Source organism: Python bivittatus, unplaced genomic scaffold, assembly GCF_059951505.1.
Source record: "Python bivittatus isolate LINGU-HERP-01145 unplaced genomic scaffold, Pbiv_v1 ctg000810_np1212, whole genome shotgun sequence".
In the NCBI taxonomy this organism is placed as follows: domain Eukaryota; kingdom Metazoa; phylum Chordata; class Lepidosauria; order Squamata; family Pythonidae; genus Python; species Python bivittatus.
In genome coordinates this window covers 2,178,862-2,195,173 of record NW_028277111.1, presented here as the reverse complement: position 1 = coordinate 2,195,173, position 16,312 = coordinate 2,178,862, and the positions used below count along the sequence as shown (strand labels likewise).

Below are 16,312 nucleotides of genomic sequence, written 5' to 3'. Positions count from 1 at the left end.
GGCTCCAGCAGACGCCTCCCTGATTCACTGGCGCATGAGGAGGAGGAGGAGCAGCACAATCAGACCTGCAAGATTCTGCCATTAAGCCAATCTCAATAAAAGTAGTTTCAGCCTTCCTCTGGAGTGGATTTCCTGGTCTGCTCTACCTAGTAGGGCTGACGCAACATGTGGCTGTCCAAAGCTCTTCCTTGCACCCTTTTTCCCATAAGACAACCCCGTCCCTGTAGGGCCCTTAAGTCTGGGGTCTAAAACGAATTACTGGACATAAAATGCAGTAGGTATAAAGCCGTTTGCAGAGGAAGCGATGAATAACATTGCATCAGAAGGCAAACTCCACTTCTTATATACATTGCAATGCAAGAACAAAGCGGCAGAGTTTCCATTATGACGTCATAATGCCTGTTTGTCACATGGATTCTGGCGCTGACAGTGGGGAGACTGAAATGGTTAACTACCTATAAGGACCCTACCACCCCAATTTTATTGCCACAGATTTAAAAGCTGTTCAAAATCGTAAATCCGCAACAGCTCACCCTACTACAAGTTCCTTGTTGGACTACCAAAAAAAATAATAATTCCTCGGACTGAAACCTGAAGACTCCCCGCCCAGCACTAAAGGAAGTGCAGAAATCTCAAAACGTAGCAGTCAAGGCACAGCACGCATGGAAGCAGGCCCTTTAGTCAATCGAGGCTTGATCACGTCGGTGGTTTATTTATTTCTTGAAAACTTTTACATTTACTCAGCAATTTTGTGTTACTTGAAAGGCTTCTAGGAAAAGGTTACAAACTAATGATGCTCCCCCCCCCCACAAAATCCTTGCCCTCAAGCTTCCAGTCCCAAAAAAGACGACTTCAGAGGAAAGAGGGACGGAGAGGGAAGAGAATCATCCTGGATCAGGGTTTCTCAACCTTGGCAGCTTTAAGACATGTGGACTTCAACTCCCAGAATTCCCCAGCCAGCATATAGGGAATATAGCCATAATGCTGGCTAGGGAATTCTGGGAGTTGAAGTCCACACGTCTTAAAGCTGCCAAGGTTGAGAAACCCGGTCCTGGGTTATGAGTTCGTACAAGCTGTAATCCCTTGATGTCCTGTACTGAATTACAAACGAGCTAGCCAGGGTGCCTGGGTTTTTAAAACAGTCATTTGTAAACAAGGACTTCCATGAACTAAGTCCTTAGATCAAGTTAACCTAAGAAACATACCACGTTCACTGCGATTTAGTGCAAGGTGGCCAATCTGCAGCCAAAGGCAAGGCGCACCCCAAATACTTTGGGGTGTCCCAAGGCCGTACAAATGCAATAATTATTAGAAATGGGAGTAGCTGTTTTTCAAGCACCGGCTCAAATTGTTCACTACATCGGAGACAGTCCAGATAGAGTATTCCTTAGGGCAGGTGTATGGAGAGGAGGTCAAAAAAGTCAAGATGGTGGCAAAGGCCAGATTGCAAGGTCACGGTGGCCATCTCGACTTTTTTGACCACCCTACCACAGAGGGTGCCATGATCAAGAAGATGCAACAGTATCTGGTAGAGGCCCAACTGGTGTTCAAATTCACAAAAAGGTGACATTATCCGTTGCTTCTTCAGGTGGACTAATCCAGATTACCTCCCAACAAACTTTCCAATTCTTTATTTTATTTTCCTTTTCTTTTCTGATGCTTTCCATATTTCTACAGTGGCTAAAGGGCCTATGTGCTTTAATTAAAATATCCAATTTATATACTATATCTACTAACCACGCTGTATTTTATATCTGATAATACAGATATAAAACCTCCTTCTTTATGTTTATTTCAATAATTTCTGCCCCAGAAATCAAATCACAGTTGAATAGGTGTGCATGTAAAATTCAACAGGCAGGTTTAATGTAAATCATTTTCTTAAATGTAGCTTTGCTCCTTTATTTATTTATTTATTTATTTATTTAATTAATTAATTAATTAATTAGTTAATTAATTTATATGCCGCCCATCTCCCCCAGAGGGTGATGATCACTTCTGTGTTAATGTGAACTGCCTTAAATCCTATTTTTATTTCAAAGTGAAGACATACTTTTCCTTATTTTTACACCCTGGTTCTCCCATTCTAATGATTTAGTAAAAAGATTTACAAAGCATTAAATTAAAAACTGAGCACCTCTGAAATACTTGTGATGAGAAAGCACCCGAACCAGTGGAGAATAACACAGCTAACAGGAATACTCCCTAGTGGGCTATCAATATTTCAAATATTTTGTTTAGTCCAGAAGAGGTTCTTCCTCCTCCAGCTACTTCTATCAACCTGGTTAGAAAACCTCTAGTCTATTTATCTAACATTTTAAAAATATTTCAAATGTCACTGAAAGATCTTTCTTGGTCCTAAACACTTAGAGAATCCACTCCAATGTGGATTTTTTGATGTGAAATAAGCAGGGCTGTCTATGGTGTGTGTGCGCACTCATGCATGTCCATGTGTAATTGAGACTGCCATCTTGACATCATCCCTTTGTACAGGGATTTGTATGTAAGTGTTTTGTTGGAAGAGAAGCTCCTGTGATATGGGCAGCATTGATCTTCTGGGTGGATTCTCTGATACCTAGCAGAGTCCTACTTTTTCCGGAAGCTCTTTCCATACTTCCATGCCTTCATACGATCTCTGCCCCGTGTGGCTCCTTTGATGCAAAGTTAGATTTGCCTGACTCGAGTAAACCTTTCCACACTCCAAGCATTTATACGGTTGATCCCCTGTGTGAATTCTCTGGTGGGAAGTCAGGGTGGTGATGAAGTGGAAGCTCTTGCCACACTCTAAGCATTTATAGGGTTTCTCCCCTATATGAACCCTTTGATGATCGTTACGGTCCCCAATCCTCCAGAAACTTTTTTCACATTCCAGACATTTATACGGTTTCTCACCTCGGTGGATTTTTTGATGCGAAGCTAGACTCCCGCTGCTCGAGTAGTTCTTCCCACACTCCAAGCATTTATATGGCTGTTCTTCGGTATGAAATTTCTGATGATCCTTAAGGTTAATTCTGCGACGAAACTTCATCCCACAGTCAACACACTTATATGGCATCTCTCCCGTATGGATTCTTTGATGGACTGTCAGGTCCCCGTTTTTCCTGAATCCCTTCCCACATTCCAGGCATATACACGGTTTTTCCCCTGTATGGATTCTCTGATGTACAATCAAGTTTGTTCTTCTGGAGTAGCTCTTTCCACACTCCAAGCATTTATATGGTTGCTCCCCTGTGTGAATCCGTTGATGCGCAGTAAGGTTTGTTCTTCTGGAATAGCTCTTCCCACACTCCAAGCATTTGTATGGTTGGTCTCCTAAGTGAGTTCTTAGGTGGGAATTCAAGCTGGCCCTCAGTCCAAAACTCATTCCACACTCAGAGCATTGGTAAGGTTTCTCTCCTGCGTGAATTCTTTGATGTCTGTTAAAATCCCCATTTTTCAGAAAGCCCTTTCCACATTCCAAACATTGATATGGTTTCCCCCCTCTGTGCATTTTCTGATGTGTCACTAGGCTTCCCTTAGTACAGTAATTCTTTCCACACTCTGGGCATTTATACGGTTGTTCCCCTGTATGAAATCTCTGGTGATTTCGAAGATTAATCACGTAACGAAATTTCATGCCACATTCCAAGCATGAATACGGCGTCTCCCCGGAGTGAATCCTTTGATGCCTGACAAGGTTCCAGTTCCTCCGGAAACTCTTTCCACACTCCAAGCAATGATACGGTTTCTCCCCCGTATGAATCCTCTGATGGGCAATCAGGTTCGTTCTTCGAGAATACCTCTTCCCGCACTCCAGGCATTTATATGGCTTCTCGCCTGTATGAAGTCTCTGATGTACCGTAAGACTGGTTCTTCGAGAGTAGTTCTTCCCACACTCCAGACATTTATAGGGTTGTTCCCCCGTGTGAATCCTTTGATGAGCAATCAGGTTTGTCCTTCTGGAATAGTTCTTCCCACACTCCAAGCATTTATACGGTTGCTCGCCCGTGTGAGTCCTTTGGTGGGAAATCAGGCTTGTCCTAAGCCCAAAGCTCTTCCCGCACTCTAAACAATGATACGGTTTTTCCCCTGTGTGAATCCTTCGATGTCGGGTGAGGTCCCCTTTTTTCAAGAAGCTCTTTCCACATTCCAGACATTTACATGATTTCTCTCCTGGACGTATCTTGGGTTGAGAACTTAAATTCCCACCAAGGATATTCTGATGGTGATAATACATACCGCAGTACAAACACATATATGTCTTCTCCCCTGCATAGGCTCTTTGGGGTTCAGTGACATTCACATTTTTTCGGAAGCTCTTTCCACACCGCAAGCAATTAAAAGGCCTCATCCCTGTGTGAATTCTTTGATGTACGGTAAGGACTCCCTTCTTACTAAAACTCTTCCCACACTCAAAACATTTATAGGGCTTCCCATCCATACTGATTCTCTGATTGGCGGTGAAGTTTGTGCTCTGAGTGGAACTCTGTGTACGCGGTACAACTTTAAATAATTTCTCCTTTGTTTGCACCAGGGCTTCCTGGAAGCGATTATGCTGAACCGTCACGGATCTATTCCTTCTCCATTCTTCTTCCTCTTTGCACCTGGATCTATTCAAGGATACCTCAAATGATCCTGGCTTCCTCTCCTCCTTCATGATTCTGATAGTCCCATCACCTGCTAGAAAAGTGAAAGAGAAGATTGGAGTTGGAATCCAGGGAAGATATGGAGCCAGACATCAAGGAATAAAAATAGGTAGCTAGCGTTGTCTGAGAAGATACAATCTTCTGCTTCATATATTTGTGCTTTAAGCAGTCACAAAACTGGGTACAGAAGGACTGTGCCAAATATTTAATATTTGACTGCCCTCAAATTTATTATCTTGCTAACGGTCAGTTTAGTAACAAATTGTAATGCTTTCCAGTAACAATTTCTCAAGATAGTTTATAATAACCATAACAACTATAAACATGAATACAAATTCACCTATAACCTAAACACATGTGCACAGCAGCTTGGCTGCAAAGAAAATGAACTAAACCATTACTTGTCCCACATGCAGGACCAGCGGATGGTTTGGGACACATTAAGTGCTCAGATATGGAGCATGTTTGCAGTGATAACTTCATTTGCTACTTTGCTCATCAGAGAAATAAGTAAAATATCTCATATACTGCCTCCAAAGATGGGAACAGGCCTCAGCATCCAACTTGGAAGCCATCTAATGCTGCCTGGCCATAGTCCAGCAGGTGGAATCTGAAAGTTTTGTCATTTGTTTCCTCCCCGGGTGGACACCTATGAGCTGAGACAACCACAACAGACCCTTTATGAGCCTTCCATTCTGGGAGAGGAGAAAGTAGGGTGTTGACTGCAAGCAATGAAATGTTGATTTCATTTATTGACTTTTCCAAAGTGGTATGATCCTGTAGAGGAAAGAGGGAATGGCCTTGAGGGGCAGGAAGAAGAGCTGCTACCAAGACAACGGTGAGATAAAAGAGGCCAGAGTCCAAGGCAGAAGTGTAACCTGAGAAAATGTCTCAGACAAGCCCCTCCTTAGTTCTCACAAAGATAAAAGGAAGGAGAGGGGAAGCACATTCAGACTCGCAAGTTTCTGTTGTCAGGTTCAGCTGGCACTGCACGCCTAGGAACTTGCCCAGCCGCGCTTTAGTCAATTTCACCGCTCGAGCGCCAGCGCAGAGAGAGGAAATGAGAAACCGCAAGCTAATGAATGGTCCACCTGGCGCCGCTTCACTAATCTGGAGCGGATACGTTGTGTTAACGCCAGAGGGCCGCGGGCGCTATAGACAAAGGAGAGAGCCGCGGAATTGAGGAAGAGATCAGCGCGCGGGGTGGAGCTCCCGGCTGTGCGCGCGACAGAAGCCCCAACGAAGGCAACGAAGGCCACAGGCAACAACAATCCAAGAAACAAGAGAACTGGGCTGAACCTGCCATTCCAGTAGAAGGGGGGGATTACGGGGGCAATCTGCAATCTAATTTGTAATATGTAACCTAGCAACGGGGCCCGCGGGGGGATTGAGACAACTATAAAGGAGTAATGTAAATGTACCAAGCCAGTCCTGGCTTTGCTTGTGACGGCTACGTTACGCATGAGTAAACCTCTTTTGTGAACCACACGTGTCACGGGAGTTTCTCTGTCGAACGGGGCAAACCTTACATAAAGCCAGGACTCCCATTGAGTGCTACCCGGTACACACCGAGGAGCGCTCACCTTTTTTCCCTGCAGCCAAGACCGGAGAGGAATCGATTAACGGCACCAGGAGATGGCAAGCGATGGGGAAACCGCTTGCCAGCTGGGCAACCAGGAGCCCAGATCCGAAGGCATGATGGCGGGACCAGTCCGGGGCGAATGGCGCACAGACACAGCCAAGAGGGCGCCAGAGGACGGGTGGTCGTTCGGCGGGGGCAGGAGCCCCAACGGGTCGCCAGCATGGGGGGTCCCGATGAGTCGTGACTCGGAACCCGAGGCCCGGGAGCGTGAGGAACGATTCACCCAACTGGAGGCCAAGATCGAGCAGCGGATGGACGCTGTCCAAGTGATGTTGCAGACCATCTTCCGGCGGGGCAAGGCCCCAGGGGCAGAGTCGCAGGCGAAGAAGGAATCGGGCGATGCCGGCAGCAGTGAGGGTACAAACTCAAGAAGCTGCACGGAGCCTAGACCAGAGATTGCGCAGATGGCTCCAGTCCCTAGAGTGAGGAAGAGGGGACCCACAACCACGGCCAGTTCGCGGGGCGCCAAGCGGGCGCTCAGCAGCAGGACGGAGCCAGAGGGCTTGACGGGAAAGTGCGGTTCCCGGGAGCAGCGGCGCAGGGTCCAGGAGCCAGGAGCCGGAGGAGAGGCTGGACCAGCTGGAGGGTGACCTCCAGCAGCAGACGACAGCTGTACCGGGCATGCGGGAGGCATGGCATGGCGGACCCAGGGCCCCGGCTGGGGCAGCCGCAGAGGGCGGCGTGGAGACCAGGCTAGCAGAAGTGGTCAGCCTGACGAGGAGCGCGAAGGGGGGTCGAGGAGTGCAAAGGGGGGTCGGCGGCCAGCAGAGGCGCCCCGATTCAGGAACTCAAGGAGCGAGCTCTCGGGGGGCCCCGAGCCACTAACCTATCTCCGTACGCAGGACAGGCTCCACTCAGAGATCCAGGGGGGAGCCCCCAGTAGGGACGACCTGGAGGCTCTAGTGAAGTGGAGCTGGCTGGCGGAGGCGGCACCAGAGGCGAGGCGCAGGAGCCGACGGCGGAGGATCGAGGTTGGAAACGCCTGGCAGACTGCAGGGACTTGCTACCGGTGTGGAGGCAAGGGGCATCGGATGGTGCAGTGCCCCTCGAGGCAGAGGGTCTTGGCGAGCTGCACAAAGGACGGGGGCCAGCGATTCCCGGCTACAAGGAACCCCGACCGATCCTGGGAGGAGACAACAGCTAGTGGAGCGGTGTGCAGTGGAGCCGGCTGGCTCACAAGGAAGCCCGGCTCTGCGAGGAGGGGAGAGCGAGCCAGCGGGAGGCGACGGCCGGCGACGCTGAGGCGCACCCCGGAGCAGCCAACGGAGTGGCAGCATGAGGAAACTACTCGCCCATGAGGATCAGGGTCCACCTCAAGGGGGTGAGATCGGAAGCAGAGGCGAAAGTCGACGCCTTGCTGGATTCAGGATGCACCCACTGCCTGATCCACCAGGTACTGGCATCCACGCTGGGGCTCAGAGTGAGGAGACTCAGGGAGCCCCTCGCACTCAGCCAGTTGAATGGATCGACGGCAGGGGGGGACCCGGCGCAGTATCGCACTGAGCCGGTCGGTTTGACGGTGGGGACAAGCCGGGAGGAGCTAGGCTTGGTAGTTGCCCCGGTGGCCGACCATGCACTAGTGCTGGGGCTGGCATGGCTTACGCGCCAGAACCCGCACATCGATTGGGTGGCCAAGACGGTGCGGTTCGGCAGCACCACCGAGCAGACGGGGTCGAGCCGCGGAGGTGGCACGGGAACAGGGGGCCCCACAGAACTCGGTGAGGTGGCGGCTGCACGAGGAGCCGAGGGCTGGCGAGCTGCAGCAGCGACGGCAATGGGGCCCGGGCAACCAACCGCACACGAGGTGAGGGCGGCGCCGAGGGAGACCGGCAGAGGAGCCGGGGCGGCAAGCGCACGAGAGAGTGTGGCAGCAGAGACGGTGCGATTCGACGGCACCACCGGGCAGGCCAGGTCGAGCCGCGGAGGCGGCGCGGGAGCTGAGGACCCCACGGAGCTGGGCGAGGTGGCGACTGCGCGACGGAGAGCCGAGGGCCGGCAGGCCGCAGCAGCGACAGCAGCGGGGCCCGGGCGACCAACCGCATGTGAGGCGAATACGAGGACGGCGCCGAGGGGGGTCAGACGACCGCTGAGGGGGCAGTGGCATCGACGACGAAGGGCCCCGCAGCAACGCAGGGGTTGGCTACAGCAGAGACGGTGGCAGCGGGAACCAAGGGCCCTGTGGCAAAGCAGGCAGCGATCACACTGGCATCAAGAGTGGGGGCAGGAGCGGCGCCGACTGGTCCGCGCCAAGCATGAGTGAAGCAACCGGCGGTAGACCGGGACCTGGCCACGGCCAGGGGGACCTGGAGGGTTGTAGGACCCTGAGGGAGCCGCCGCTCGAATCTACGGACCCAAGGAGGACAACCCAGCTGGAGGCAGCGAAAGGCGCAGCCCAACCCCCAAGGGAGAAGCAGGGGAAGGGAGCCGAGCCGGAGCTGAGGCGGCGCTGTGCGGAGGCGAGCGAGGGAGACCCCTGGTTGGTAAACAGCAAGGACTCCCTGAAGAAACAAGGGACCTGCTGGGAGCACAAGGGGAGGCTCTACGTTCCAGAAGCTTGCCGGGTGGATGTGCTCCGGAGAGGGCACACCGAGGACACTACGGGACACTGTGGGTTCGTTAGGACTTTCCACCTCCTGCGTGAACAGTTCTGGTGGCCGTCTCTCCGGAGGGATACGAGGGAGTACGTGGCCAGCTGCTCGACGTGCGCAGCAGCGAAGGAAGGGAAGGAGAGCCTTCCCTAGGAGAACCTAGGGACCCGTCCTATAAGTGACTCGGCCATGGTAAGGCCAAAGCCCCAAGCCGAGGAAAGGCACACCGTTATGGCACATGCGGGGGGGCAGCACCCTAGTAGCCCAATTAAGAGGGGGACTTGTGTTCAGGGGGGCGGTATGTCAGGTTCAGCCGGCACTGCACGCCTAGGAACTTGCCCAGCCGCGCTTTAGTCAATTTCACCGCTCGAGCGCCAGCGCAGAGAGAGGAAGTGCGAAACCGCAAGCTAACGAATGGGCCCCCTGGCGCCACTTCACGGATGCGTTGTGTTAACGCCAGAGGGCCGCGGGCGCTATGGACAAAGGAGAGAGCCGGGCTGAACCTGCCATTCCAGTAGAAGGGGGGGATTACGGGGGCAATCTGCAATCTAATTGGTAATATGTAACCTAGCAACGGGGCCCGCGGGGGGATTGAGACAACTATAAAGGAGTAATGTAAATGTACCAAGCCAGTCCTGGCTTTGCTTGTGACTGCTACATTACGCATGAGTAAACCTCTTTGTGAACCACACGTGTCACGGGAGTTTCTCTGTCGAACGGGGCAAACCTTACATCTGTTACCATATCTTTACAATAAAAGTAGCATTGGCCTACATGACTTTGGTTCCCTGGTCTGGTTGACCTTGAAGGGCTGACAGATACACCAAGGGCAGAAAGGGAGACTCTTACCCAAGGAGACCACATTCCAAAAATTCTCCTCCATCACTTCCCTATGGAGGGCCCTTTGATCCAGGTCCAGCAGCGCCAATTCTTCTTCGCTGAAATATACGGCTACGTCTTCAAAGGTCACCAAGTCCTGAAAGGAGGGGAAACCGTTTGTCCTCTTGCCAAAATCACAGTCAGAAGAGACTTTCCCAGCTTCGCCATTTCCAGGTATTTCCTGGGGTTTTACGAGAGCTGGAGGCGTTCAGCTGGAGGGCTGATAAAAACTGAGCATCCAGATTGGTGGGAAGCAGCACAAAATAGTGGTGGCTGATGGGAAATGCCATTCACAAGATGGCAGCAGTTGCTCGGAAGTGCCATTCATAAAAATGGTGGTAACTGATATACAGCACCATTCACAAAATGGTAATGATCGGTGGGCAGAACATGGCTGATGCCCCATCTCAACTATCAATGAGGGTGTCAGGACCTCAATTTGAGGAAAAGAAGTCATCTAAAAAATACTGCCCTACCTGATAGGGTTGCAGAGAAGACTGTTGGACTCCGTCTTGTTCGGTTAATGGCCAAATATTGATCATTGGTGTAGTTTCTCCATCTGTGTGACATGGAAAAACATTCAAGGATTTGTTCTTTACAACTCTCTCTCTCTATCTCTCTATCTATCTCCCACTTTCCAACACAAAACAGGTGTTAATATAATCAAACAAAATAGCCTTCCCCAGTCCTGGGACACAATCACTTGGAATTTCCATTAATTAATTCTGCGCAGATATGGGCAGAACTCTGTATTATTATCTTTTGACTAAATTATAAAATCCAGACATTTGGGCATGGCTTCAATCAGACTATTCACTTGGCTTGTCCTAGAGGTGTCTACAGGGAGTGTCAAGGGGGGGCCAAATGACAAAAATAGTGTCCCATTGTACCACAAGTTCTACCCCATTGCACTGCTTGACACTTTTCTCTTGCATGTTCTGTGCTATTGTGACCCACACTCAAGACCGTCATGCCACTCTACCCCTTTCGTGCATGTGTTGCAACAAGGCATGTAAATAATAATAATAATTTATTAAACGTACAGTACTGTGCAAAAGTTTTAGGCAGGTGTGAAAAAACGCTGTAAAGTAAGAATGCTTTCAAAAATATATATTGTAATTGTTGATGTTTATCAATTTGCAAAATGCAAAGTGAGTGAGCAGAAGAGAAATCCAAATCAAATCAATATTTGGTGTGATTACCCTTCGCCTTCAAAACAGCATCAATTCTTCTAGGTACACTTGCACACAGTTTTTGAAGGAACTCGGCAGGTAGGTTGTTCCAAACATCTTGGAGAACGAACCACAGATCTCCTGTGGCTGCCGGCTGCCTCAAATCCTTCTGTCTCTTCATGGAATCCCAGGCAGACTCAATGATGTTCAGATCAGGGCTCTGTGGGGGCCAAACCATCACTTCCAGGACTCCTTGTTCTTCTTCACGCTGAAGATAATTCTTATTGACATTGCTTGTATGTTTGGGGTTGTCCTGCTGCAGAATAAATTTGGGGCCAATCACACGCTTCCCTGATGGTATAGCATGATGGATAAGTATCTGCCTGTATTTCTCGGCATTGAGGACACCATTGATCCTGACCAAATCTCCAACTCCATTTGCAGAAATGCAGCCCCAGACTAGAAAGGAACCTCCACCATGCTTCACCGTTGCCTGCAGACACTCATTACTGTACCGCTCTCCAGCCCTTTGGCGAACAAACTGCCTCCTGCTACAGCCAACTATTTCAAATTTTGACTCATCAGTCCAGAGCACCTGCTGCCATTTTTCTGCACCCCAGTTCCTATGTTTTTGTGCATAGTTGAGTCGCTTAGCCTTGTTTTCATGTCGGAGGTATGGCTTTTTGGCCGCAATTCTTCCATGAAGACCACTTCTGGCCAGACTTCTCCGGACAGTAGATGGGTGTACCTGAGTCCCACTGGTTTCTGCCAGTTCTGTGCTGATGGCACTGCTGGACATCTTCTGATGTCGAAGGGAAGTAAGCATGATGTGTCTTTCATCTGCTGCATTAAGTTTCCTTGGCCGACCACTGCGTCTACGGTCCTCAACGTTGCCCGTTTCTTTGTGCTTCTTCAAAAGAGCTTGAACAGCACATCTTGAAACCCCCGTCTGCTTTGAAATGTTTGCCTGGGAGAGACCTTGCTGATGCAGGAGAACTACCTTCTGTCTTGTTGCTGTGCTCAGTCTTGCCATGGTGTATGACCTGTGACATGAACCTGTCTTCCACAATCTCACCTTAGGAGCAGAGTTTGGCTGTTCCTCACCCAGTTTTAAGCCTCCTACGCAGCTGTTTCTGTTTCAGTTAAAGACTGTGTTTCAACCTACATATGAAATTGATGATCATTAGCACCTGCTTGGTATAATTGGTTAATCATACACCTGACTCTAATCCTACAAGATCCCTGACTCTGTGCAAGTGTACAAAGTGTGCAAGTGTAAGAATTGATGCTGGTTTGAAGCCAAAGGGTAGTCACACCAAATATTGATTTGATTTAGATTTTTCTTCTGTTCACTCACTTTGCATTTTGTAAATTGATAAACCTAAACAATTACAATATATATTTTTGAAAGCATTCTTACTTTACAGCATTTTTTCACACCTGCCTAAAACTTTTGCACAATACTGTATACACCACTCCCAGGAGTTGGTGGCACATTGCTCATTCATCATTTTGACCAAAACATCCCATCTTGTGAATGGTTCTGCATTGTCTTTTGTCTTCTTTTCAGCTGTCCCATCGATATATCCATAAACATATCCTACAGAGTGGGGTAGTGGGGCATAGTATGGAAGGTGTTGGACTAGGGGGAAGGAAACTCAGGTTCTGATCCCCCCTCAGCCACAGAAGCTTTCTGGGAAACTCTGAGCCAGTCCCCCCCAAGCCAAAAAAAAATGTGCATGTGTCATACTGCAAAAGCCAACACAGTAAATTTGGCCCAGTTGTGCTCTCTCAGCCAAACCAAACCAACTCAACCCAAATACAGGCAGTCCTCAACTTACGACCATTCGTTTAACAATCATTCGAAGTTATGACAGCACTGAAAAAAGTGACTTACGACTTGTCCTTGCACTTACGACCGATGCAGCGTCCCCACGGTCATGTGGTCAAAATTTGGGTGCCTGGCCACTGGCATGTATTTACGACAGTTGCAGCATCCCAGGGTCACATGATTGCCATTTGCGACCTTCCCAGGGGGCTTCCAATACGCAAAGTCAGTGGGGGAAGCCGGATTCATTTAATGACTGCGATGATTCGCTTAATGACTGTGGCAAAAAGGTCATAAAATCGGGCACAACTCACTTAACTGCATCACTTAGCGATGGAAGTTCTGCTCCCAATTGTGGTCATAAGTCGAGGACTACCTGTAAAACGCTAAAATCTAAAATCCTGCAGGACTGCAGGAGAAATCTTCCCCACCCTCAGATTCATAGGAGAAAGATTTTGTCATTCCCTCCCCAAATGATGTGCATGATGCCATTTGCATCAGTCACATGACTACATTCCCAAGAAGTTGAGAAGGTGCCTTCTCCCCCCTACAGATTCAGATAAAATAGCCACTTTTCCTTACCCAGCAAAATAGGATCTGCGACACAGGCCTGGGTGGGCCGCTCGAACCCTGCTGCAGTCACTTCTATTGTGCGGTGAGACATTTCTGAAGACATTCGTAACTCCACTAAGATTCTTAGGGAAAAAAATTATGGTGTAACAAAAATCATTTTCTTTTCTTCCTCCCCTCCCTTCCCAGACTTTGTAATCATATTCTCTATTGGTGCACTGCTCCAAAATATGTATGTAGAAGCACCTTAAATATATATTAAAGAAATAAAAGGGGATACATGGGATCAGCCTTCCTAAGTTGATTAGTATCTCCAGAAATCTGGAGTATACTGGAGATATAATTAGTATTTGTTGCGTGTGGTGGGGAGGCTTTTGAGCATAGTCTGGTATATATTGTCAGATCTTTGAAACTACGATACAGAAAAAGGCACTCTTAAGTTGAGTTGTAATTTTTTTGGCAGTAGTACAGAAGGGCTGCCTTCAGATTTTTTTTTTCCCATTTCCTACAACTGTGGGGTTTCCTGGTGGTCTCCCATCCAAACACTAACCAGGCCTAACTTTGCTTAGCTTCGAGATTGGCCTGCATTTTATCCCTTGTGGTCCCTTGTATTTGTTTAAGACATATGTGTACATCCTATGCGATAAGGGTATGTGTGGCTCCTATAAGTATTTGGTGTAACCGTTTGAGTCCTCAAAAAACTTGTTGCCAACTTATCACACCAAATGTGAACCGAAGGCTAAATTGTTAGTCATAACTAACTATATTTAATTTTACTTCTACATAAATGCACATCAAACGAAATCAGATTTTTGAGTGTGGGAGCAGGAATGGCCCTCAGCCCAGAAAAAGCCCCTGTACGATAAAAGATACAGAATTTAAACCTGGGTTAAAAAACCAGAAAATGTAATTGTCCTGGAAGCTTTCAAAGACAAATTTGTTCTGACAATCCTTCCCTGCTTGTATCACACCATCTTTCACTTCTATTTTTATTGTATTTCGATGTTTGGTGGGTGCTCGTTTGTATTGCTTTATGGAATTTTATATCACAGATGCTTTATCAGTTTTATATTCTACGCAAGCCGCCAACAGTCTTTTGACAGTGGCAGAGGGATGAATGGATAAATAAAAAGAGAGACCTGGGTTCAAATCCACCCTCAGCTATAGAAACTCTGGATGACTGGGGCCAGCCCCCCCAGCCTACCTATCTTGCAGGGTTGTAGGGAAGGGTTGTAAGGAAGGGGCATAAATTAAGTATAAGGGGGGGGGGAAAGGATATTATGAGAATGGATTGTTTTGGCTGAATGGACCGCTGCTTTTATGTATCTCCCGCCCCCCCCCCATTGCTCAGAACCCATCAGAATCGGGGGTGGGTTGAAACCAACACTTCAATAAATAAAATAAACAGGCAAGAACCCCAGCTACGCCCCCTTCCGAAAGAAAAACAGCCAATAAATCTAGTAAGACACTGAACCCCCCTGGAAGTTTTAACCCTGCCTTGGGGGGGGGAGCAATCGAACGGAAAAGAAGAACAATTGTGGGGGGGCTAAGCTGCCACCCCAAGGCAGAGAAAAGAAAAGGGGAGACAGCCCCCCTCCCCAGCTTGTCTTTTCTTTGCAAGAACAGCTCAGATCTTTTTTTGGGGGGGGGTCCCTGCGCCCTCCCTCCCTCCCTCCCTCCCTGCTGCTCTGCAGCTTCGCTTTGCCCAAATGCACAAGGCGGGGGGCCCCACCGGGGGTGCCCCCCCGCCAAGGGGGGGCGCAGGGCCCGACTCCCACCCCCCACCGCCCCCCCACACACCAGAAAGGGCCGGAGACAGCAGGCTCGACCTCAGCGCCTTCTGCGAACGCCGCCGCGGCCGGCCCCGGGAGCATTCAGACGAGACCTGGAAAGGGAGGAGCGTGGGCGCTCCCTTCTCTCCCCCCCTCCCCATTCCCCAACCTCCACCCCAAATTGTCTTCCTCTCTAGGAATCCATCGCCTTTATTTAACTCTTTCGAGGACCGGAGCAAGAAGAGGCGCGAGGAGAGAGGGAGGAAAACGGGGAGGGTGGCGAGGCTGGAGCTGCAGCGCCTCGGTCACCTGCGCAGGTGAAGACCGGGCAGATGCATCTACCCAGAGTGCTGTGCGCGGCTCCTGCGAAGCTCTAACCCAGGGTTTCTCAACCTCAGCCCCTTGAAGGGGTGTGGACTTCAACTCCCAGAATTCCCCAGCCAGCCATGCTGGCTGGGGAATTCTGGGAGTTGAAGTCCACACCCCTTCAAGGGGCTGAGGTTGAGAAACACTGCTCTAACCAGATTTTTTTTGTGGGGGGTGTTAGTACATCAGGTTAGTTTTGGGGTCCTCGCCTTGCCCCAACCCAGAAAATGGGGAAATTCAGGAGGCTGGTGAAGCGAAGGCCGCCCTTAATCTCCCTACAGGTACCTCTGAAGAGCTGAGAGTACTTGAGGCCTCCAAGAGTCGACTTCACCGCTGTGCCTAAGAAATTGGCTGGAAAGGGTGCCCTAAAACATGCCAAGGCAGATGTTGAGCTGGCAGGGAGGGATGGGAGTGGTAATATTCGTGCCCTCTGGAGAGCAGGAAGGGGGAAAGGTCAAAGGCGTGGGCACTCTTCCAAACTTCAGCTTTCCAAGGGCTTCCCGGCAGCTCTACCAAGGGCTAGCCTGCAGTGTATTTCGATATATATATATATATATATATATATATATATATATATATATATATATGAAATTGTATTGAAGATTTTTTTAAACAAAGATAAAAACTAACACAAACTGATATAAAGTGAGAAAAAGAAGAGAGAAAGAAATCAAAGAAAAGTGCAAAAAAGAAGAAAGAAGAAAGATACAAAGGAGTAGCTTCCCTTTTTTTTTTTACAGCCGTTATAACTCCAATGGTAAGTTTTCCTCTCACTCTCTTCCTTCTATAATCCGTTCTGTTTAATCATCAAAACCATAAATCATTTTAAAGTTCATTTTTTTCTGTTTCACGCAAAAAGACTACGTGGCG

General features: G+C 49.0%; 1 protein-coding gene across 5 annotated transcripts; it reads right to left on the bottom strand.

Moving 5' to 3' along the window:
• Positions 1 to 993: 993 nt before the first annotated feature.
• On the bottom strand, positions 994 to 15,209 carry LOC103060989 (uncharacterized). Of its 5 annotated transcripts, none has more exons than XM_088129346.1 (6): positions 15,105 to 15,128; positions 13,317 to 13,429; positions 10,937 to 12,067; positions 10,211 to 10,293; positions 9,705 to 9,831; positions 994 to 4,659 (listed from the first exon to the last, which is right to left on the bottom strand). In XM_088129346.1, the coding sequence occupies exons 3-6, from the start codon at positions 11,937 to 11,939 to the stop codon at positions 2,576 to 2,578; spliced, it is 3,297 nt and encodes a 1,098-aa protein (XP_087985472.1). In that variant the 5' UTR covers positions 11,940 to 12,067; positions 13,317 to 13,429; positions 15,105 to 15,128; the 3' UTR covers positions 994 to 2,575. The 5 variants fall into 5 exon arrangements, with proteins under 5 accessions (XP_087985472.1, XP_087985474.1, XP_087985475.1 ...); XM_088129348.1 differs by having other exon boundaries at positions 994 to 4,656; XM_088129349.1 differs by lacking the exon at positions 10,937 to 12,067 and having other exon boundaries at positions 15,105 to 15,209.
• Positions 15,210 to 16,312: the final 1,103 nt, after the last annotated feature.